A 22,923-nucleotide genomic window follows, 5' to 3' on the forward strand; every position below is an offset into this window, starting at 1 on the left:
GGGAGCTAGGGAGTAAAGGGACTAGGAGTTAGGGAGCTAGGGACTAGGAGTTAGGGAGCTAGGGAGTAAAGGGACTAGGAGTTAGGGAGTTAGGGAGTAAAGGGACTAGGAGTTAGGGAGCTAGGGACTAGGAGTTAGGGAGCTAGGGAGTAAAGGGACTAGGAGTTAGGGAGCTAGGGACTAGGAGTTAGGGAGCTAGGGAGTAAAGGGACTAGGAGTTAGGGAGTTAGGGAGTTAGGGAGCTAGGGACTAGGAGTTAGGGAGTAAAGGGACTAGGAGTTAGGGAGCTAGGGACTAGGAGTTAGGGAGCTAGGGAGTAAAGGGACTAGGAGTTAGGGAGCTAGGGACTAGGAGTTAGGGAGCTAGGGAGTAAAGGGACTAGGAGTTAGGGAGCTAGGGACTAGGAGTTAGGGAGCTATGGAGTAAAGGGACTAGGAGTTAGGGAGTTAGGGAGTTAGGGAGCTAGGGAGTAAAGGGACTAGGAGTTAGGGAGCTAGGGACTAGGAGTTAGGGAGCTAGGGAGTAAAGGGACTAGGAGTTAGGGAGCTAGGGAGTAAAGGGACTAGGAGTTAGGGAGCTAGGGACTAGGAGTTAGGGAGCTAGGGAGTAAAGGGACTAGGAGTTAGGGAGCTAGGGTGTAAAGGGACTAGGAGTTAGGGAGTAAAGGGACTAGGAGTTAGGGAGCTAGGGAGTAAAGGGACTAGGAGTTAGGGAGCTAGGGACTAGGAGTTAGGGAGCAAAGGGACTAGGAGTTAGGGAGCTAGGGACTAGGAGTTAGGGAGCTAGAGAGTAAAGGGAGGGACTAGGAGTTAGGGAGCTAGGGACTAGGAGTTAGGGACTAGGAGTTAGGGAGTTAGGGAGCTAGGGACTAGGAGTTAGGGAGCTAGGGAGTAAAGGGACTAGGAGTTAGGGAGTAAAGGGACTAGGAGTTAGGGAGCTAGGGAGTAAAGGGACTAGGAGTTAGGGAGCTAGGGACTAGGAGTTAGGGAGCTAGGGAGTAAAGGGACTAGGAGTTAGGGAGTTAGGGAGCTAGGGACTAGGAGTTAGGGAGCTAGGGAGTAAAGGGACTAGGAGTTAGGGAGCTAGGGACTAGGAGTTAGGGAGCTAGGGAGTAAAGGGACTAGGAGTTAGGGAGCTAGGGAGTAAAGGGACTAGGAGTTAGGGAGCTAGGGACTAGGAGTTAGGGAGCTAGGGAGCTAGGGACTAGGAGTTAGGGAGCTAGGGAGTAAAGGGACTAGGAGTTAGGGAGCTAGGGAGTAAAGGGACTAAGAGTTAGGGAGCTAGGGACTAGGAGTTAGGGAGCTAGGGAGTAAAGGGACTAGGAGTTAGGGAGTTAGGGAGCTAGGGACTAGGAGTTAGGGAGCTAGGGAGTAAAGGGACTAGGAGTTAGGGAGTAAAGGGACTAGGAGTTAGGGAGCTAGGGAGTAAAGGGACTAGGAGCTAGGGAGTAAAGGGACTAGGAGTTAGGGAGCTAGGGACTAGGAGTTAGGGAGCTAGGGAGTAAAGGGACTAGGAGTTAGGGAGTTAGGGAGTAAAGGGACTAGGAGTTAGGGAGCTAGGGACTAGGAGTTAGGGAGCTAGGGAGTAAAGGGACTAGGAGTTAGGGAGTAAAGGGACTAGGAGTTAGGGAGCTAGGGAGTAAAGGGACTAGGAGTTAGGGAGCTAGGGAGTAAAGGGACTAGGAGTAAAGGGACTAGGAGTTAGGGAGCTAGGGAGTAAAGGGACTAGGAGTTAGGGAGCTAGGGAGTAAAGGGACTAGGAGTTAGGGAGCTAGGGACTAGGAGTTAGGGAGCTAGGGAGTAAAGGGACTAGGAGTTAGGGAACTAGGGCGAGCCACAGTGAGGGATGTTCAAGGTGAAGTCTCTAGCAGGTTAGGGTAAGGGGAAAAGAAGTTAGGGTGTGAGGTAAGAGTTGAAAGGTCAGAAGTCAGGCTTACCCATGAGGTCTCTGAGCAGGTAGACATCGTTCTTCTGGATCCAGTTCCTGAAGACCTCAGCTGCTGCGTTTCCTTTAGTCAGCACCAAGTCTATCAGTCTGGCTGTCTGCTGCTGGGAGGACTGGTCCTGGAGACCACTGTATTCCTCTCCACCTGAAGAGACAGGGGTCAGAGGTCAACACCAAGTCTATCAGTCTGGCTGTCTGCTGCTGGGAGGACTGGTCCTGGAGACCACTGTATTCCTCTCCACCTGAAGAGACAGGGGTCAGAGGTCAGCACCAAGTCTATCAGTCTGGCTGTCTGCTGCTGGGAGGACTGGTCCTGGAGACCACTGTATTCCTCTCCACCTGAAGAGACAGGGGTCAGAGGTCAGCACCAAGTCTATCAGTCTGGCTGTCTGCTGCTGGGAGGACTGGTCCTGGAGACCACTGTATTCCTCTCCACCTGAAGAGACAGGGGTCAGAGGTCAACACCAAGTCTATCAGTCTGGCTGTCTGCTGCTGGGAGGACTGGCCCTGGAGACCACTGTACTCTTCACCTACTGTAGAGGTATCATAACATCAATATAGTACTGTAGTAATAGCTAGTTGTTTAAGATGTAGTAGTATATTTGTAATAATATAAAGATATACTGATGGGCGCTCCAGGACCAACTAAACATGAATATTGTAGTAGTAGCAGCTTGTAGTATATACCATGTATTAGTAACATACTGATCACGTGCTGTTCTCTGAGGAGGTCCAGGACAGACTCAACACTCTTCACAACATAAATACTACTACTAATGAATATTATTAAATTATTTCAGTAGTGTAAAGACATACTGATCACGTTCTGCTCTCGGAGGTGCTCCAGGACAGACTCAACGCTCTTCAGACGCTGGACCAACGCTGCCTGGTGTCTCTTCAAGAACGAATTACCATCTGGAGAGAGGAGAGACAGGGGAGAGAGCGTTGAGAGAGGGAGAGACAGGAGAGAGACAGGGGAGAGACAGGGGAGAGAGCATTGGGAGAGAGAGAGAGAGCGTTGGGAGAGGGAGAGACAGGAGAGAGACAGGGGAGAGACAGGGGAGAGACAGGGGAGAGAGCGTTGAGAGAGGGAGAGACAGGAGAGAGACAGGGGAGAGACAGGGGAGAGACAGGGGAGAGAGCATTGGGAGAGAGAGAGAGAGCGTTGGGAGAGGGAGAGACAGGAGAGAGACAGGGGAGAGACAGGGGAGAGACAGGAGAGAGACAGGGGAGAGACAGGAGAGAGACAGGGGAGAGACAGGAGAGAGACAGGGGAGAGACAGGAGAGAGACAGGAGAGAGACAGGAGAGAGACAGGGGAGAGACAGGGGAGAGACAGGGGAGAGACAGGGGGGAGAGACAGGGGAGAGACAGGAGAGAGACAGGAGAGAGACAGGGGAGAGACAGGAGAGAGACAGGGGAGAGAGACAGGGGAGAGACAGGGGAGAGAGCGTTGGGAGAGACAGGAGAGAGACAGGGGAGAGACAGGGGAGAGAGCATTGGGAGAGAGAGAGAGAGCGTTGGGAGAGGGAGAGACAGGAGAGAGACAGGGGAGAGACAGGGGAGAGACAGGAGAGAGACAGGGGAGAGACAGGGGAGAGAGCGTTGGGAGAGAGAGAGAGAGCGTTGGGAGAGGGAGAGACAGGAGAGAGACAGGAGAGAGACAGGGGAGAGAGCGTTGAGAGAGGGAGAGACAGGAGAGAGACAGGGGAGAGACAGGGGAGAGAGCGTTGGGAGAGGGGAGAGACAGGGGAGAGACAGGGGAGAGAGCGTTGAGAGAGGGAGAGACAGGGGAGAGACAGGGGAGAGACAGGGGAGAGACAGGGGAGAGACAGGGGAGAGACAGGGGAGAGACAGGGGAGAGAGAGAGAGAGCGTTGGGAGAGGGAGAGACAGGAGAGAGACAGGGGAGAGGGCGTTGGGAGAGGGAGAGAGCGTTGGGAGGAGGGAGAGGGCGTTGGGAGGAGGGAGAGGGCGTTGGGAGGAGGGAGAGGGCGTTGGGAGGAGGGAGAGGGCGTTGGGAGGAGGGAGAGGGCGTTGGGAGGAGGGAGAGGGCGTTGGGAGGAGGGAGAGGGCGTTGGGAGGAGGGAGAGGGCGTTGGGAGGAGGGAGAGGGCGTTGGGAGGAGGGAGAGGGCGTTGGGAGGAGGGAGAGGGCGTTGGGAGGAGGGAGAAGGGCGTTGGGAGGAGGGAGAGGGCGTTGGGAGGAGGGAGAGGGCGTTGGGAGGAGGGAGAGGGCGTTGGGAGGAGGGAGAGGGCGTTGGGAGGAGGGAGAGGGCGTTGGGAGGAGGGAGAGGGCGTTGGGAGGAGGGAGAGGGCGTTGGGAGGAGGGAGAGAGCGTTGGGAGGAGGGAGAGGGCATTGGGAGAGGGAGAGAGCGTTGGGAGGAGGGAGAGGGCGTTGGGAGGAGGGAGAGGGCGTTGGGAGGAGGGAGAGGGCGTTGGGAGGAGGGAGAGGGCGTTGGGAGGAGGGAGAGGGCGTTGGGAGGAGGGAGAGAGCGTTGGGAGGAGGGAGAGGGCGTTGGGAGGAGGGAGAGGGCGTTGGGAGAGGGCGTTGGGAGAGGGCGTTGGGAGAGGGCGTTGGGAGAGGGCGTTGGGAGAGGGCGTTGGGAGAGGGCGTTGGGAGAGGGCGTTGGGAGAGGGCGTTGGGAGAGGGCGTTGGGAGAGGGCGTTGGGAGAGGGCGTTGGGAGAGGGCGTTGGGAGAGGGCGTTGGGAGAGGGCGTTGGGAGAGGGCGAGAGCGTTGGGAGAGGGAGAGAGCGTTGGGAGAGGGCGTTGGGAGAGGGAGAGAGCGTTGGGAGAGGGCGTTGGGAGAGGAAGAGAGCGTTGGGAGAGAGCGTTGGGAGAGGGAGAGAGCGTTGGGAGAGGGAGAGAGCGTTGGGAGAGGGCGTTGGGAGAGGGCGTTGGGAGAGGGTGTTGGGAGAGGGCGTTGGGAGAGGGCGTTGGGAGAGGGCGTTGGGAGAGGGCGTTGGGAGAGGGCGTTGGGAGGAGGGAGAGGGCGTTGGGAGAGGGCGTTGGGAGGAGGGAGAGGGCGTTGGGAGAGGGCGTTGGGAGGAGGGAGAGGGCGTTGGGAGAGGGCGTTGGGAGGAGGGAGAGGGCGTTGGGAGGAGGGAGAGGGCGTTGGGAGGAGGGAGAGGGCGTTGGGAGGAGGGAGAGGGCGTTGGGAGGAGGGAGAGGGCGTTGGAGGAGGGAGAGGGCGTTGGGAGAGGGAGAGAGCGTTGGGAGAGGGCGTTGGGAGGAGGGAGAGGGCGTTGGGAGGAGGGAGAGGGCGTTGGGAGAGGGCGTTGGGAGGAGGGAGAGGGCGTTGGGAGGAGGGAGAGGGCGTTGGGAGAGGGCGTTGGGAGGAGGGAGAGGGCGTTGGGAGGAGGGAGAGGGCGTTGGGAGGAGGGAGAGGGCGTTGGGAGGAGGGAGAGGGCGTTGGGAGGAGGGAGAGGGCGTTGGGAGAGGGCGTTGGGAGAGGGCGTTGGGAGAGGGCGTTGGGAGAGGGCGTTGGGAGAGGGCGTTGGGAGAGGGCGTTGGGAGGAGGGCGTTGGGAGGAGGGAGAGGGCTTTGGGAGGAGGGAGAGAGCGTTGGGAGGAGGGAGAGAGCGTTGGGAGAGGAAGAGGGCGTTGGGAGAGAGAAAGGGCGTTGGGAGAGAGAGAGGGCGTTGGGAGGAGGGAGAGGGCGTTGGGAGAGGGAGAGAGCGTTGGGAGAGGGAGAGAGCGTTGGGAGAGGGCATTGGGAGGAGGGAGAGGGCGTTGGGAGAGGGAGAGGGCGTTGGGAGAGGGCGTTGGGAGGAGGGAGAGGGCGTTGGGAGAGGGCGTTGGGAGAGGGCGTTGGGAGAGGGCGTTGGGAGAGGGAGAGAGCGTTGGGAGGAGGGAGAGGGCGTTGGGAGGAGGGAGAGGGCGTTGGGAGAGGGAGAGGGCGTTGGGAGGAGGGAGAGGGCGTTGGGAGAGGGCGTTGGGAGAGGGCGTTGGGAGAGGGCGTTGGGAGAGGGCGTTGGGAGAGGGCGTTGGGAGAGGGCGTTGGGAGGAGGGAGAGGGCGTTGGGAGGAGGGAGAGGGCGTTGGGAGGGAGAGGGCGTTGGGAGGAGGGAGAGGGCGTTGGGAGGAGGGAGAGGGCGTTGGGAGGAGGGAGAGGGCGTTGGGAGGAGGGAGAGGGCGTTGGGAGGAGGGAGAGGGCGTTGGGAGGAGGGAGAGGGCGTTGGGAGGAGGGAGAGGGCGTTGGGAGAGGGAGAGAGCGTTGGGAGAGGGAGAGAGCGTTGGGAGAGGGCATTGGGAGGAGGGAGAGGGCGTTGGGAGAGGGAGAGGGCGTTGGGAGGAGGGAGAGGGCGTTGGGAGAGGGCGTTGGGAGAGGGAGAGGGCGTTGGGAGAGGGCGTTGGGAGAGGGCGTTGGGAGAGGGCGTTGGGAGAGGGCGTTGGGAGAGGGAGAGAGCGTTGGGAGAGGGAGAGGGCGTTGGAGGAGGGAGAGGGCGTTGGGAGAGGGCGTTGGGAGAGGGAGAGAGCGTTGGGAGAGGGCGTTGGGAGAGAGCGTTGGGAGAGGGCGTTGGGAGAGGGCGTTGGGAGGAGGGAGAGGGCGTTGGAGGAGGGAGAGGGCGTTGGGAGGAGGGAGAGGGCGTTGGGAGGAGGGAGAGGGCGTTGGGAGGAGGGAGAGGGCGTTGGGAGGAGGGAGAGGGCGTTGGGAGGAGGGAGAGGGCGTTGGGAGGAGGGAGAGGGCGTTGGGAGAGGGCGTTGGGAGAGGGCGTTGGGAGAGGGCGTTGGGAGAGGGCGTTGGGAGAGGGCGTTGGGAGAGGGCGTTGGGAGAGGGCGTTGGGAGAGGGCGTTGGGAGGAGGGAGAGGGCGTTGGGAGGAGGGAGAGAGCGTTTGGAGGAGGGAGAGAGCGTTTGGAGGAGGGAGAGGGCGTTGGGAGAGGGCGTTGGGAGAGGGAGAGGGCGTTGGGAGGAGGGAGAGGGCGTTGGGAGGAGGGAGAGGGCGTTGGGAGGAGGGAGAGGGCGTTGGGAGGAGGGAGAGGGCGTTGGGAGGAGGGAGAGGGCGTTGGGAGGAGGGAGAGGGCGTTGGGAGGAGGGAGAGGGCGTTGGGAGGAGGGAGAGGGCGTTGGGAGGAGGGAGAGAGCGTTGGGAGAGGGAGAGAGCGTTGGGAGGAGGGAGAGGGCGTTGGGAGGAGGGAGAGGGCGTTGGGAGAGGGCGTTGGGAGAGGGCGTTGGGAGGAGGGAGAGGGCGTTGGGAGAGGGCGTTGGGAGAGGGCGTTGGGAGAGGGCGTTGGGAGAGGGCGTTGGGAGAGGGCGTTGGGAGGAGGGAGAGGGCGTTGGGAGAGGGAGAGAGCGTTGGGAGAGGGCATTGGGAGGAGGGAGAGGGCGTTGGGAGAGGGAGAGGGCGTTGGGAGAGGGCGTTGGGAGGAGGGAGAGGGCGTTGGGAGAGGGCGTTGGGAGAGGGAGAGGGCGTTGGGAGAGGGCGTTGGGAGAGGGAGAGAGCGTTGGGAGAGGGAGAGGGCGTTGGAGGAGGGAGAGGGCGTTGGGAGGAGGGAGAGGGCGTTGGGAAGAGGGAGAGGGCGTTGGGAGAGGGAGAGAGCGTTGGGAGAGGGAGAGAGCGTTGGGAGAGGGCATTGGGAGAAGGGAGAGGGCGTTGGGAGAGGGAGAGGGCGTTGGGAGAGGGCGTTGGGAGGAGGGAGAGGGCGTTGGGAGAGGGCGTTGGGAGAGGGAGAGGGCGTTGGGAGAGGGCGTTGGGAGAGGGAGAGAGCGTTGGGAGAGGGAGAGGGCGTTGGAGGAGGGAGAGGGCGTTGGGAGAGGGCGTTGGGAGAGGGAGAGAGCGTTGGGAGAGGGCGTTGGGAGAGGGAGAGAGCGTTGGGAGAGGGCGTTGGGAGAGGGAGAGGGCGTTGGGAGAGGGCGTTGGGAGGAGGGAGAGGGCGTTGGAGGAGGGAGAGAGCGTTGGGAGGAGGGAGAGGGCGTTGGGAGGAGGGAGAGGGCGTTGGGAGGAGGGAGAGGGCGTTGGGAGGAGGGAGAGGGCGTTGGGAGAGGGCGTTGGGAGAGGGCGTTGGGAGAGGGCGTTGGGAGAGGGCGTTGGGAGAGGGCGTTGGGAGGAGGGAGAGGGCGTTGGGAGGAGGGAGAGAGCGTTTGGAGGAGGGAGAGAGCGTTTGGAGGAGGGAGAGGGCGTTGGGAGAGGGCGTTGGGAGAGGGAGAGGGCGTTGGGAGGAGGGAGAGGGCGTTGGGAGGAGGGAGAGGGCGTTGGGAGGAGGGAGAGGGCGTTGGGAGGAGGGAGAGGGCGTTGGGAGGAGGGAGAGGGCGTTGGGAGGAGGGAGAGGGCGTTGGGAGGAGGGAGAGGGCGTTGGGAGGAGGGAGAGGGCGTTGGGAGAGGGCGTTGGGAGAGGGCGTTGGGAGGAGGGAGAGGGCGTTGGGAGGAGGGAGAGGGCGTTGGGAGGAGGGAGAGGGCGTTGGGAGAGGGCGTTGGGAGGAGGGAGAGGGCGTTGGGAGGAGGGAGAGGGCGTTGGGAGGAGGGAGAGGCCGTTGGGAGGAGGGAGAGGGCGTTGGGAGAGGGAGAGAGCGTTGGGAGAGGGAGAGAGCGTTGGGAGGAGGGAGAGGGCGTTGGGAGGAGGGAGAGGGCGTTGGGAGGAGGGAGAGAGCGTTGGGAGAGGGAGAGAGCGTTGGGAGAGGGAGAGAGCGTTGGGAGAGGGCGTTGGGAGAGGGAGAGAGCGTTGGGAGAGGGCGTTGGGAGAGGGAGAGGGCGTTGGGAGAGGACGTTGGGAGAGGGCGTTGGGAGAGGGAGAGGGCGTTGGGAGGGAGAGAGCGTTGGGAGGAGGGAGAGGGCGTTGGGAGGAGGGAGAGGGCGTTGGGAGAGGGCGTTGGGAGGAGGGAGAGGGCGTTGGGAGGAGGGAGAGGGCGTTGGGAGGAGGGAGAGAGCGTTGGGAGGAGGGAGAGGGCGTTGGGAGAGGGCGTTGGGAGAGGGCGTTGGGAGAGGGCGTTGGGAGAGGGCGTTGGGAGAGGGCGTTGGGAGAGGGCGTTGGGAGGAGGGAGAGGGCGTTGGGAGGAGGTTAGAGAGCGTTGGGAGGAGGGAGAGAGCGTTGGGAGGAGGGAGAGGGCATTGGGAGAGGGAGAGGGCGTTGGGAGGAGGGAGAGGGCGTTGGGAGGAGGGAGAGAGCGTTGGGAGGAGGGAGAGGGCGTTGGGAGGAGGGAGAGGGCGTTGGGAGAGGGCGTTGGGAGGAGGGAGAGGGCGTTGGGAGAGGGCGTTGGGAGAGGGCGTTGGGAGGAGGGAGAGGGCGTTGGGAGGAGGGAGAGGGCGTTGGGAGGAGGGAGAGGGCGTTGGGAGGAGGGAGAGGGCGTTGGGAGGAGGGAGAGGGCATTGGGAGGAGGGAGAGGGCATTGGGAGGAGGGAGAGGGCGTTGGGAGAGGGAGAGGGCGTTGGGAGGAGGGAGAGGGCGTTGGGAGGAGGGAGAGGGCGATGGGAGAGGGCGTTGGGAGAGGGCGTTGGGAGAGGGCGTTGGGAGAGGGCGTTGGGAGAGGGCGTTGGGAGAGGGCGTTGGGAGGAGGGAGAGGGCATTGGGAGGAGGGAGAGGGCATTGGGAGGAGGGAGAGGGCATTGGGAGGAGGGAGAGGGCATTGGGAGGAGGGAGAGGGCGTTGGGAGGAGGGAGAGGGCGTTGGGAGGAGGGAGAGGGCGTTGGGAGGAGGGAGTTGGGAGGAGGGAGAGGGCGTTGGGAGGAGGGAGAGGGCGTTGGGAGGAGGGAGAGAGCGTTGGGAGAGGGAGAGGGCATTGGGAGGAGGGAGGAGGGAGAGGGCGTTGGGAGAGGGAGAGGGCATTGGGAGGAGGGAGGAGGGAGAGGGCGTTGGGAGAGGGAGAGGGCGTTGGGAGAGGGCGTTGGGAGAGAGCGTTGGGAGAGGGCGTTGGGAGAGGGCGTTGGGAGAGGCCGTTGGGAGAGGGCGTTGGGAGAGGGCGTTGGGAGAGGGCGTTGGGAGGAGGGAGAGGGCGTTGGGAGGAGGGAGAGGGCGTTGGGAGGAGGGAGAGGGCGTTGGGAGGAGGGAGAGGGCGTTGGGAGAGGGAGAGAGCGTTGGGAGAGGGAGAGGGCATTGGGAGGAGGGAGGAGGGAGAGGGCGTTGGGAGAGGGCGTTGGGAGAGGGCGTTGGGAGAGGGCGTTGGGAGAGGGCGTTGGGAGGAGGGAGAGGGCGTTGGGAGGAGGGAGAGGGCGTTGGGAGGAGGGAGAGGGCGTTGGGAGGAGGGAGAGGGCGTTGGGAGGAGGGAGAGGGCGTTGGGAGAGGGAGAGGGCGTTGGGAGGAGGGAGAGAGCGTTGGGAGGAGGGAGAGGGCATTGGGAGAGGGAGAGAGCGTTGGGAGGAGGGAGAGGGCGTTGGGAGGAGGGAGAGGGCATTGGGAGGAGAGAGCGTTGGGAGGAGGGAGAGGGCATTGGGAGGAGGAAGAAAGCATTGGGAGGAGAGAAAGGGCGTTGGGAGGAGGGAGAGGGCGTTGGGAGGAGGGAGAGGGCGTTGGGAGGAGGGAGAGGGCGTTGGGAGGAGGGAGAGGGCGTTGGGAGGAGGGAGAGGGCGTTGGGAGGAGGGAGAGGGCGTTGGGAGGAGGGAGAGGGAGAGGGCGTTGGGAGAGGGAGAGGGCGTTGGGAGAGGGAGAGAGCGTTGGGAGAGGGCGAGAGCGTTGGGAGGAGGGAGAGAGCGTTGGGAGAGGGCGAGAGCGTTGGGAGGAGGGAGAGAGCGTTGGGAGGAGGGAGAGAGCGTTGGGAGGAGGGAGAGAGCGTTGGGAGGAGGGAGAGGGCGTTGGGAGAGGGCGTTGGGAGAGGGCGTTGGGAGAGAGCGTTGGGAGAGAGCGTTGGGAGAGGGAGAGGGCGTTGGGAGAGGGAGAGGGCGTTGGGAGGAGGGAGAGGGCGTTGGGAGGAGGGAGAGGGCGTTGGGAGGAGGGAGAGGGCGTTGGGAGGAGGGAGAGGGCGTTGGGAGAGGGAGAGGGCGTTGGGAGAGAGAGAGGGCGTTGGGAGAGGGAGGGAGAGAGCGTTGGGAGAGGGCGTTGGGAGAGGGCGTTGGGAGAGGGCGTTGGGAGGAGGGAGAGGGCGTTGGGAGAGGGAGAGAGCGTTGGGAGAGGGCATTGGGAGGAGGGAGAGGGCGTTGGGAGAGGGAGAGGGCGTTGGGAGAGGGCGTTGGGAGGAGGGAGAGGGCGTTGGGAGAGGGCGTTGGGAGAGGGAGAGGGCGTTGGGAGAGGGCGTTGGGAGAGGGAGAGAGCGTTGGGAGAGGGAGAGGGCGTTGGAGGAGGGAGAGGGCGTTGGGAGGAGGGAGAGGGCGTTGGGAAGAGGGAGAGGGCGTTGGGAAGAGGGAGAGGGCGTTGGGAGAGGGAGAGAGCGTTGGGAGAGGGAGAGAGCGTTGGGAGAGGGCATTGGGAGAAGGGAGAGGGCGTTGGGAGAGGGAGAGGGCGTTGGGAGAGGGCGTTGGGAGGAGGGAGAGGGCGTTGGGAGAGGGCGTTGGGAGAGGGAGAGGGCGTTGGGAGAGGGCGTTGGGAGAGGGAGAGAGCGTTGGGAGAGGGAGAGGGCGTTGGAGGAGGGAGAGGGCGTTGGGAGAGGGCGTTGGGAGAGGGAGAGAGCGTTGGGAGAGGGCGTTGGGAGAGGGAGAGAGCGTTGGGAGAGGGCGTTGGGAGAGGGAGAGGGCGTTGGGAGAGGGCGTTGGGAGGAGGGAGAGGGCGTTGGAGGAGGGAGAGAGCGTTGGGAGGAGGGAGAGGGCGTTGGGAGGAGGGAGAGGGCGTTGGGAGGAGGGAGAGGGCGTTGGGAGAGGGCGTTGGGAGAGGGCGTTGGGAGAGGGCGTTGGGAGAGGGCGTTGGGTGAGGGCGTTGGGAGAGGGCGTTGGGAGAGGGCGTTGGGAGAGGGCGTTGGGAGGAGGGAGAGGGCGTTGGGAGGAGGGAGAGAGCGTTTGGAGGAGGGAGAGAGCGTTTGGAGGAGGGAGAGGGCGTTGGGAGTGGGCGTTGGGAGAGGGAGAGGGCGTTGGGAGAGGGCGTTGGGAGAGGGAGAGGGCGTTGGGAGAGGACGTTGGGAGAGGGCGTTGGGAGAGGGAGAGGGCGTTGGGAGGGAGAGAGCGTTGGGAGGAGGGAGAGGGCGTTGGGAGGAGGGAGAGGGCGTTGGGAGAGGGCGTTGGGAGGAGGGAGAGGGCGTTGGGAGGAGGGAGAGGGCGTTGGGAGGAGGGAGAGAGCGTTGGGAGGAGGGAGAGGGCGTTGGGAGAGGGCGTTGGGAGAGGGCGTTGGGAGAGGGCGTTGGGAGAGGGCGTTGGGAGAGGGCGTTGGGAGAGGGCGTTGGGAGGAGGGAGAGGGCGTTGGGAGGAGGTTAGAGAGCGTTGGGAGGAGGGAGAGAGCGTTGGGAGGAGGGAGAGGGCATTGGGAGAGGGAGAGGGCGTTGGGAGGAGGGAGAGGGCGTTGGGAGGAGGGAGAGAGCGTTGGGAGGAGGGAGAGAGCGTTGGGAGGAGGGAGAGGGCGTTGGGAGAGGGCGTTGGGAGAGGGCGTTGGGAGGAGGGAGAGGGCGTTGGGAGAGGGCGTTGGGAGAGGGCGTTGGGAGGAGGGAGAGGGCGTTGGGAGGAGGGAGAGGGCGTTGGGAGGAGGGAGAGGGCGTTGGGAGGAGGGAGAGGGCATTGGGAGGAGGGAGAGGGCGTTGGGAGAGGGAGAGGGCGTTGGGAGGAGGGAGAGGGCGTTGGGAGGAGGGAGAGGGCGATGGGAGAGGGCGTTGGGAGAGGGCGTTGGGAGAGGGCGTTGGGAGAGGGCGTTGGGAGAGGGCGTTGGGAGAGGGCGTTGGGAGGAGGGAGAGGGCATTGGGAGGAGGGAGAGGGCATTGGGAGGAGGGAGAGGGCATTGGGAGGAGGGAGAGGGCATTGGGAGGAGGGAGAGGGCGTTGGGAGGAGGGAGAGGGCGTTGGGAGGAGGGAGTTGGGAGGAGGGAGAGGGCGTTGGGAGGAGGGAGAGGGCGTTGGGAGGAGGGAGAGAGCGTTGGGAGAGGGAGAGGGCATTGGGAGGAGGGAGGAGGGAGAGGGCGTTGGGAGAGGGAGAGGGCATTGGGAGGAGGGAGGAGGGAGAGGGCGTTGGGAGAGGGAGAGGGCGTTGGGAGAGGGCGTTGGGAGAGAGCGTTGGGAGAGGGCGTTGGGAGAGGGCGTTGGGAGAGGCCGTTGGGAGAGGGCGTTGGGAGAGGGCGTTGGGAGAGGGCGTTGGGAGGAGGGAGAGGGCGTTGGGAGGAGGGAGAGGGCGTTGGGAGGAGGGAGAGGGCGTTGGGAGGAGGGAGAGGGCGTTGGGAGAGGGAGAGAGCGTTGGGAGAGGGAGAGGGCATTGGGAGGAGGGAGGAGGGAGAGGGCGTTGGGAGAGGGCGTTGGGAGAGGGCGTTGGGAGAGGGCGTTGGGAGAGGGCGTTGGGAGGAGGGAGAGGGCGTTGGGAGGAGGGAGAGGGCGTTGGGAGGAGGGAGAGGGCGTTGGGAGAGGGAGAGGGCGTTGGGAGGAGGGAGAGAGCGTTGGGAGGAGGGAGAGGGCATTGGGAGAGGGAGAGAGCGTTGGGAGGAGGGAGAGGGCGTTGGGAGGAGGGAGAGGGCATTGGGAGGAGAGAGCGTTGGGAGGAGGGAGAGGGCGTTGGGAGGAGGGAGAGGGCATTGGGAGGAGGAAGAAAGCATTGGGAGGAGAGAAAGGGCGTTGGGAGGAGGGAGAGGGCGTTGGGAGGAGGGAGAGGGCGTTGGGAGGAGGGAGAGGGCGTTGGGAGGAGGGAGAGGGCGTTGGGAGGAGGGAGAGGGCGTTGGGAGGAGGGAGAGGGCGTTGGGAGGAGGGAGAGGGAGAGGGCGTTGGGAGAGGGAGAGGGCGTTGGGAGAGGGAGAGAGCGTTGGGAGAGGGCGAGAGCGTTGGGAGGAGGGAGAGAGCGTTGGGAGAGGGCGAGAGCGTTGGGAGGAGGGAGAGAGCGTTGGGAGGAGGGAGAGAGCGTTGGGAGGAGGGAGAGAGCGTTGGGAGGAGGGAGAGGGCGTTGGGAGAGGGCGTTGGGAGAGGGCGTTGGGAGAGAGCGTTGGGAGAGAGCGTTGGGAGAGGGAGAGGGCGTTGGGAGAGGGAGAGGGCGTTGGGAGGAGGGAGAGGGCGTTGGGAGGAGGGAGAGGGCGTTGGGAGGAGGGAGAGGGCGTTGGGAGGAGGGAGAGGGCGTTGGGAGAGAGAGAGGGCGTTGGGAGAGGGAGGGAGAGAGCGTTGGGAGAGGGCGTTGGGAGAGGGCGTTGGGAGAGGGCGTTGGGAGGAGGGAGAGGGCGTTGGGAGGAGGGAGAGGGCGTTGGGAGGAGGGAGAGAGCGTTGGGAGGAGGGAGAGAGCGTTGGGAGGAGGGAGAGAGCGTTGGGAGGAGGGAGAGGGCGTTGGGAGAGGGCGTTGGGAGAGGGCGTTGGGAGAGAGCGTTGGGAGAGAGCGTTGGGAGAGGGAGAGGGCGTTGGGAGAGGGAGAGGGCGTTGGGAGGAGGGAGAGGGCGTTGGGAGGAGGGAGAGGGCGTTGGGAGGAGGGAGAGGGCGTTGGGAGGAGGGAGAGGGCGTTGGGAGAGAGAGAGGGCGTTGGGAGAGGGAGGGAGAGAGCGTTGGGAGAGGGCGTTGGGAGAGGGCGTTGGGAGAGGGCGTTGGGAGGAGGGAGAGGGCGTTGGGAGGAGGGAGAGGGCGTTGGGAGAGGGCGTTGGGAGAGGGCGTTGGGAGAGGGCGTTGGGAGAGGGCGTTGGGTGAGGGCGTTGGGAGAGGGCGTTGGGAGAGGGCGTTGGGAGAGGGCGTTGGGAGGAGGGAGAGGGCGTTGGGAGGAGGGAGAGAGCGTTTGGAGGAGGGAGAGAGCGTTTGGAGGAGGGAGAGGGCGTTGGGAGTGGGCGTTGGGAGAGGGAGAGGGCGTTGGGAGAGGGCGTTGGGAGAGGGAGAGGGCGTTGGGAGAGGACGTTGGGAGAGGGCGTTGGGAGAGGGAGAGGGCGTTGGGAGGGAGAGAGCGTTGGGAGGAGGGAGAGGGCGTTGGGAGGAGGGAGAGGGCGTTGGGAGAGGGCGTTGGGAGGAGGGAGAGGGCGTTGGGAGGAGGGAGAGGGCGTTGGGAGGAGGGAGAGAGCGTTGGGAGGAGGGAGAGGGCGTTGGGAGAGGGCGTTGGGAGAGGGCGTTGGGAGAGGGCGTTGGGAGAGGGCGTTGGGAGAGGGCGTTGGGAGAGGGCGTTGGGAGGAGGGAGAGGGCGTTGGGAGGAGGTTAGAGAGCGTTGGGAGGAGGGAGAGAGCGTTGGGAGGAGGGAGAGGGCATTGGGAGAGGGAGAGGGCGTTGGGAGGAGGGAGAGGGCGTTGGGAGGAGGGAGAGAGCGTTGGGAGGAGGGAGAGAGCGTTGGGAGGAGGGAGAGGGCGTTGGGAGAGGGCGTTGGGAGAGGGCGTTGGGAGGAGGGAGAGGGCGTTGGGAGAGGGCGTTGGGAGAGGGCGTTGGGAGGAGGGAGAGGGCGTTGGGAGGAGGGAGAGGGCGTTGGGAGGAGGGAGAGGGCGTTGGGAGGAGGGAGAGGGCATTGGGAGGAGGGAGAGGGCGTTGGGAGAGGGAGAGGGCGTTGGGAGGAGGGAGAGGGCGTTGGGAGGAGGGAGAGGGCGATGGGAGAGGGCGTTGGGAGAGGGCGTTGGGAGAGGGCGTTGGGAGAGGGCGTTGGGAGAGGGCGTTGGGAGAGGGCGTTGGGAGGAGGGAGAGGGCATTGGGAGGAGGGAGAGGGCATTGGGAGGAGGGAGAGGGCATTGGGAGGAGGGAGAGGGCATTGGGAGGAGGGAGAGGGCGTTGGGAGGAGGGAGAGGGCGTTGGGAGGAGGGAGTTGGGAGGAGGGAGAGGGCGTTGGGAGGAGGGAGAGGGCGTTGGGAGGAGGGAGAGAGCGTTGGGAGAGGGAGAGGGCATTGGGAGGAGGGAGGAGGGAGAGGGCGTTGGGAGAGGGAGAGGGCATTGGGAGGAGGGAGGAGGGAGAGGGCGTTGGGAGAGGGAGAGGGCGTTGGGAGAGGGCGTTGGGAGAGAGCGTTGGGAGAGGGCGTTGGGAGAGGGCGTTGGGAGAGGCCGTTGGGAGAGGGCGTTGGGAGAGGGCGTTGGGAGAGGGCGTTGGGAGGAGGGAGAGGGCGTTGGGAGGAGGGAGAGGGCGTTGGGAGGAGGGAGAGGGCGTTGGGAGGAGGGAGAGGGCGTTGGGAGAGGGAGAGAGCGTTGGGAGAGGGAGAGGGCATTGGGAGGAGGGAGGAGGGAGAGGGCGTTGGGAGAGGGCGTTGGGAGAGGGCGTTGGGAGAGGGCGTTGGGAGAGGGCGTTGGGAGGAGGGAGAGGGCGTTGGGAGGAGGGAGAGGGCGTTGGGAGGAGGGAGAGGGCGTTGGGAGAGGGAGAGGGCGTTGGGAGGAGGGAGAGAGCGTTGGGAGGAGGGAGAGGGCATTGGGAGAGGGAGAGAGCGTTGGGAGGAGGGAGAGGGCGTTGGGAGGAGGGAGAGGGCATTGGGAGGAGAGAGCGTTGGGAGGAGGGAGAGGGCGTTGGGAGGAGGGAGAGGGCATTGGGAGGAGGAAGAAAGCATTGGGAGGAGAGAAAGGGCGTTGGGAGGAGGGAGAGGGCGTTGGGAGGAGGGAGAGGGCGTTGGGAGGAGGGAGAGGGCGTTGGGAGGAGGGAGAGGGCGTTGGGAGGAGGGAGAGGGCGTTGGGAGGAGGGAGAGGGCGTTGGGAGGAGGGAGAGGGAGAGGGCGTTGGGAGAGGGAGAGGGCGTTGGGAGAGGGAGAGAGCGTTGGGAGAGGGCGAGAGCGTTGGGAGGAGGGAGAGAGCGTTGGGAGAGGGCGAGAGCGTTGGGAGGAGGGAGAGAGCGTTGGGAGGAGGGAGAGAGCGTTGGGAGGAGGGAGAGAGCGTTGGGAGGAGGGAGAGGGCGTTGGGAGAGGGCGTTGGGAGAGGGCGTTGGGAGAGAGCGTTGGGAGAGAGCGTTGGGAGAGGGAGAGGGCGTTGGGAGAGGGAGAGGGCGTTGGGAGGAGGGAGAGGGCGTTGGGAGGAGGGAGAGGGCGTTGGGAGGAGGGAGAGGGCGTTGGGAGGAGGGAGAGGGCGTTGGGAGAGAGAGAGGGCGTTGGGAGAGGGAGGGAGAGAGCGTTGGGAGAGGGCGTTGGGAGAGGGCGTTGGGAGAGGGCGTTGGGAGGAGGGAGAGGGCGTTGGGAGAGGGAGAGAGCGTTGGGAGAGGGCATTGGGAGGAGGGAGAGGGCGTTGGGAGAGGGAGAGGGCGTTGGGAGAGGGCGTTGGGAGGAGGGAGAGGGCGTTGGGAGAGGGCGTTGGGAGAGGGAGAGGGCGTTGGGAGAGGGCGTTGGGAGAGGGAGAGAGCGTTGGGAGAGGGAGAGGGCGTTGGAGGAGGGAGAGGGCGTTGGGAGGAGGGAGAGGGCGTTGGGAAGAGGGAGAGGGCGTTGGGAGAGGGAGAGAGCGTTGGGAGAGGGAGAGAGCGTTGGGAGAGGGCATTGGGAGAAGGGAGAGGGCGTTGGGAGAGGGAGAGGGCGTTGGGAGAGGGCGTTGGGAGGAGGGAGAGGGCGTTGGGAGAGGGCGTTGGGAGAGGGAGAGGGCGTTGGGAGAGGGCGTTGGGAGAGGGAGAGAGCGTTGGGAGAGGGAGAGGGCGTTGGAGGAGGGAGAGGGCGTTGGGAGAGGGCGTTGGGAGAGGGAGAGAGCGTTGGGAGAGGGCGTTGGGAGAGGGAGAGAGCGTTGGGAGAGGGCGTTGGGAGAGGGAGAGGGCGTTGGGAGAGGGCGTTGGGAGGAGGGAGAGGGCGTTGGAGGAGGGAGAGAGCGTTGGGAGGAGGGAGAGGGCGTTGGGAGGAGGGAGAGGGCGTTGGGAGGAGGGAGAGGGCGTTGGGAGGAAGGAGAGGGCGTTGGGAGAGGGCGTTGGGAGAGGGCGTTGGGAGAGGGCGTTGGGAGAGGGCGTTGGGAGAGGGCGTTGGGAGAGGGCGTTGGGAGAGGGCGTTGGGAGGAGGGAGAGGGCGTTGGGAGGAGGGAGAGAGCGTTTGGAGGAGGGAGAGAGCGTTTGGAGGAGGGAGAGGGCGTTGGGAGTGGGCGTTGGGAGAGGGAGAGGGCGTTGGGAGGAGGGAGAGGGCGTTGGGAGGAGGGAGAGGGCGTTGGGAGGAGGGAGAGGGCGTTGGGAGGAGGGAGAGGGCGTTGGGAGGAGGGAGAGGGCGTTGGGAGGAGGGAGAGGGCGTTGGGAGAGGGCGTTGGGAGAGGGCGTTGGGAGGAGGGAGAGGGCGTTGGGAGGAGGGAGAGGGCGTTGGGAGGAGGGAGAGGGCGTTGGGAGAGGGCGTTGGGAGGAGGGAGAGGGCGTTGGGAGGAGGGAGAGGGCGTTGGGAGGAGGGAGAGGCCGTTGGGAGGAGGGAGAGGGCGTTGGGAGAGGGAGAGAGCGTTGGGAGGAGGGAGAGAGCGTTGGGAGGAGGGAGAGGGCGTTGGGAGGAGGGAGAGGGCGTTGGGAGAGGGAGAGAGCGTTGGGAGAGGGAGAGAGCGTTGGGAGAGGGAGAGAGCGTTGGGAGAGGGCGTTGGGAGAGGGAGAGAGCGTTGGGAGAGGGCGTTGGGAGAGGGAGAGGGCGTTGGGAGAGGACGTTGGGAGAGGGCGTTGGGAGAGGGAGAGGGCGTTGGGAGGGAGAGAGCGTTGGGAGGAGGGAGAGGGCGTTGGGAGGAGGGAGAGGGCGTTGGGAGAGGGCGTTGGGAGGAGGGAGAGGGCGTTGGGAGGAGGGAGAGGGCGTTGGGAGGAGGGAGAGAGCGTTGGGAGGAGGGAGAGGGCGTTGGGAGAGGGCGTTGGGAGAGGGCGTTGGGAGAGGGCGTTGGGAGAGGGCGTTGGGAGAGGGCGTTGGGAGAGGGCGTTGGGAGAGGGCGTTGGGAGGAGGGAGAGGGCGTTGGGAGGAGGTTAGAGAGCGTTGGGAGGAGGGAGAGAGCGTTGGGAGGAGGGAGAGGGCATTGGGAGAGGGAGAGGGCGTTGGGAGGAGGGAGAGGGCGTTGGGAGGAGGGAGAGAGCGTTGGGAGGAGGGAGAGGGCGTTGGGAGGAGGGAGAGGGCGTTGGGAGAGGGCGTTGGGAGGAGGGAGAGGGCGTTGGGAGAGGGCGTTGGGAGAGGGCGTTGGGAGGAGGGAGAGGGCGTTGGGAGGAGGGAGAGGGCGTTGGGAGGAGGGAGAGGGCGTTGGGAGGAGGGAGAGGGCGTTGGGAGGAGGGAGAGGGCATTGGGAGGAGGGAGAGGGCATTGGGAGGAGGGAGAGGGCGTTGGGAGAGGGAGAGGGCGTTGGGAGGAGGGAGAGGGCGTTGGGAGGAGGGAGAGGGCGATGGGAGAGGGCGTTGGGAGAGGGCGTTGGGAGAGGGCGTTGGGAGAGGGCGTTGGGAGAGGGCGTTGGGAGAGGGCGTTGGGAGAGGGCGTTGGGAGGAGGGAGAGGGCATTGGGAGGAGGGAGAGGGCATTGGGAGGAGGGAGAGGGCATTGGGAGGAGGGAGAGGGCATTGGGAGGAGGGAGAGGGCATTGGGAGGAGGGAGAGGGCGTTGGGAGGAGGGAGAGGGCGTTGGGAGGAGGGAGAGGGCGTTGGGAGGAGGGAGTTGGGAGGAGGGAGAGGGCGTTGGGAGGAGGGAGAGGGCGTTGGGAGGAGGGAGAGAGCGTTGGGAGAGGGAGAGGGCATTGGGAGGAGGGAGGAGGGAGAGGGCGTTGGGAGAGGGAGAGGGCATTGGGAGGAGGGAGGAGGGAGAGGGCGTTGGGAGAGGGAGAGGGCGTTGGGAGAGGGAGAGGGCGTTGGGAGAGGGCGTTGGGAGAGAGCGTTGGGAGAGGGCGTTGGGAGAGGGCGTTGGGAGAGGCCGTTGGGAGAGGGCGTTGGGAGAGGGCGTTGGGAGAGGGCGTTGGGAGGAGGGAGAGGGCGTTGGGAGGAGGGAGAGGGCGTTGGGAGGAGGGAGAGAGCGTTGGGAGAGGGAGAGGGCATTGGGAGGAGGGAGGAGGGAGAGGGCGTTGGGAGAGGGCGTTGGGAGAGGGCGTTGGGAGAGGGCGTTGGGAGAGGGCGTTGGGAGGAGGGAGAGGGCGTTGGGAGGAGGGAGAGGGCGTTGGGAGGAGGGAGAGGGCGTTGGGAGGAGGGAGAGGGCGTTGGGAGAGGGAGAGGGCGTTGGGAGGAGGGAGAGAGCGTTGGGAGGAGGGAGAGGGCATTGGGAGAGGGAGAGAGCGTTGGGAGGAGGGAGAGGGCGTTGGGAGGAGGGAGAGGGCATTGGGAGGAGAGAGCGTTGGGAGGAGGGAGAGGGCGTTGGGAGGAGGGAGAGGGCATTGGGAGGAGGAAGAAAGCATTGGGAGGAGAGAAAGGGCGTTGGGAGGAGGGAGAGGGCGTTGGGAGGAGGGAGAGGGCGTTGGGAGGAGGGAGAGGGCGTTGGGAGGAGGGAGAGGGCGTTGGGAGGAGGGAGAGGGCGTTGGGAGGAGGGAGAGGGCGTTGGGAGGAGGGAGAGGGAGAGGGCGTTGGGAGAGGGAGAGGGCGTTGGGAGAGGGAGAGGGCGTTGGGTGGAGGGAGAGGGCGTTGAGAGGAGGGAGAGGGCGTTGGGAGGAGGGAGAGGGCGTTGGGAGAGGGAGAGAGCGTTGGGAGAGGGCGAGAGCGTTGGGAGGAGGGAGAGAGCGTTGGGAGAGGGCGAGAGCGTTGGGAGGAGGGAGAGAGCGTTGGGAGGAGGGAGAGAGCGTTGGGAGGAGGGAGAGAGCGTTGGGAGGAGGGAGAGGGCGTTGGGAGAGGGCGTTGGGAGAGGGCGTTGGGAGAGAGCGTTGGGAGAGAGCGTTGGGAGAGGGAGAGGGCGTTGGGAGGAGGGAGAGGGCGTTGGGAGGAGGGAGAGGGCGTTGGGAGGAGGGAGAGGGCGTTGGGAGGAGGGAGAGGGCGTTGGGAGGAGGGAGAGGGCGTTGGGAGGAGGGAGAGGGCGTTGGGAGGAGGGAGAGGGCGTTGGGAGGAGGGAGAGGGCGTTGGGAGGAGGGAGAGGGCGTTGGGAGGAGGGAGAGGGCGTTGGGAGGAGGGAGAGGGCGTTGGGAGGAGGGAGAGGGCGTTGGGAGAGGGAGAGGGCGTTGGGAGAGGGAGAGGGCGTTGGGAGGAGGGAGAGGGCGTTGGGAGGAGGGAGAGGACGTTGGGAGGAGGGAGAGGGCGTTGGGAGAGGGAGAGGGCGTTGGGAGAGGGAGAGAGCGTTGGGAGGAGGGAGAGGGCGTTGGGAGGAGGGAGAGGGCGTTGGGAGAGGGAGAGGGCGTTGGGAGGAGGGAGAGGGCGTTGGGAGGAGGGAGAGGGCGTTGGGAGAGGGAGAGGGCGTTGGGAGAGAGAGAGGGCGTTGGGAGAGGGAGGGAGAGAGCGTTGGGAGAGGGAGGGAGAGAGCGTTGGGAGAGGGAGAGAGAGAGCGTTGGGAGAGGGAGAGATAGTTTGCATTCGATTCAGTTGGACTCTGACACCAGAAGCTCATTAACTGGGCCAAGCCAGAGGACAATAACTTCCCCCTCAATGTCAGCAAGACAAAGGAGCTGATCGTGGACTACAGGAAACGGAGCGCAAGGGAACAAGTACATTAAAGTGTCTAGTTTGAGAAACAGACGCCTCAAGTCCTCAACTGGCAGCTTCATTAAATAGTACCCACAAAACACCAGTCTCAACGTCAACAGTGAAGGGACGACTCTGGGATGCTGGCCTTTAACCTCTTTCTATTCTGGTTAGAGCCAGTTTGTGCTGTTCTGTGAAGGGAGTAGTACACAGCGTTGCACGAGATCTTCCGTTTCTTGGCCATTTCAGATGAAAGGTCTCTGTTTCTGCCTATTTTGAGCCTGTAATCAAACCCACAAATGCTGATGCTCCAGATTCTTAACTTTCCCTCCCTCCCTCCCGCTCCCTCCCTCTCCCTCCCTCCCTCCCTCCCTCCCTCCCTCCCATCAGCCGTACCAGAAGCCATCTCCTCGGCCAGCATCTCTTTCTCCTCCTCTCTCTTTTGGTCCTCGGCAGACAGCAGGTCTGAGACCAGTTCCTGTACCGTCTTGTAGTTCTCTCCGCTGGTCAGGATCTTACTCTGGACCTGTAGATTATAGACACACAAGACAGTGAGTCCCTCTGCTTAATGGAAAGATATAAAGCTCGCATTGATGTGCCATCCTGGATGAGCTGCACTACCTGAGCCACTTGTGTGGGTTGTAGACTCCGTCTCATGCTACCACTAGAGTGAAAGCACCGCCAGCATTCAAAAGTGACCAAAACATCAGCCAGGAAGCATAGGAACTGAGAAGTGGTCTGTGGTCACCACCTGCAGAACCACTCCTTTATTGGGGGTGTCTTGCTAATTGCCTATAATTTCCACCTTTTGTCTATTCCATTTGCACAACAGCATGTGAAATTTATTGTCAATCAGTGTTGCTTCCTAAGTGGACAGTTTGATTTCACAGAAGTGTGATTGACTTGGAGTTACATTGTGTTGTTTAAGTGTTCCCTTTATTTTGTTGAGCAGTGTAATTATGTTATGTACCGTCTGCTTGACCAGGCCACGCTCAAATCCCATCTCTAGAGCCGACACAACCACCGCAGTGTTCATCATCACTGCATCTTCCGACCGCTCCTCACCTGGACCCAGGTTGACCACTAGAGGGGGAGGGAGAGAGCGGGAGAGAGTGGGAGGGAAGGAGGGAGAGTGCGGAAGGGAAGGAGGGAGAGAGCGCGGGAGGGAGAGAGAGAGAGAGAGAGAGAGAGGGGGAGAGAGAGAGGGGGAGAGCGAGAGAGAGGGAGAGAGAGCGGGAGGGAGGGAGAGAGCGGGAGGGAAGGAGGGAGCGAGCGGAAGGGAAGGAGGGAGAGAGCGGAAGGGAAGGAGGGAGAGGGAGAGAGAGAGCGGGAGGGAGGGAGAGAGAGCGCGGGAGGGAGGGAGGTAGAGAGAGCGGGAGGGAGAGAGAGAGAGAGCGGGAGGGAGGGAGAGAGCGGGAGGGAGGGAGAGAGCGGGAGGGAGGGAGAGAGCGGGAGAGAGAGAGAGCGGGAGGGAGGGAGGTAGAGAGAGCGGGAGGGAAGGAGGGAGAGAGCGGGAGGGAGGGAGGTAGAGAGAGCGGGAGGGAGGGAGGTAGAGAGAGCGGGAGGGAGAGAGAGAGCGGGAGGGAAGG

At 64.3% G+C, this 22,923-nt stretch overlaps 1 protein-coding gene across 4 annotated transcripts in view; it reads right to left on the reverse strand.

Annotated features, from left to right (window-relative positions):
• Window positions 1–22,923, reverse strand: part of birc2 (baculoviral IAP repeat containing 2) — a 63,386-nt gene that overhangs the window by 11,943 nt on the left and 28,520 nt on the right. For 3 of the 4 annotated variants that reach the window (XM_055936904.1, XM_055936903.1, XM_055936902.1), the window contains 4 exons: window positions 22,305–22,417; window positions 21,731–21,860; window positions 2,761–2,859; window positions 2,015–2,380 (listed from right to left, as the gene is read on the reverse strand). In XM_055936904.1, coding sequence (XP_055792879.1) covers window positions 2,202–2,380; window positions 2,761–2,859; window positions 21,731–21,860; window positions 22,305–22,417 — 521 coding nt within the window. In that variant the 3' untranslated portion in view covers window positions 2,015–2,201. Of the gene's footprint in view, window positions 1–1,936; window positions 2,381–2,760; window positions 2,860–21,730; window positions 21,861–22,304; window positions 22,418–22,923 lie in introns of those variants that run through there. The other variant, XM_055936905.1, reaches the window with a different exon arrangement.

The sequence above is a fragment of the Salvelinus fontinalis genome, chromosome 10, assembly GCF_029448725.1.
Source record: "Salvelinus fontinalis isolate EN_2023a chromosome 10, ASM2944872v1, whole genome shotgun sequence".
NCBI lineage: Eukaryota > Metazoa > Chordata > Actinopteri > Salmoniformes > Salmonidae > Salvelinus > Salvelinus fontinalis.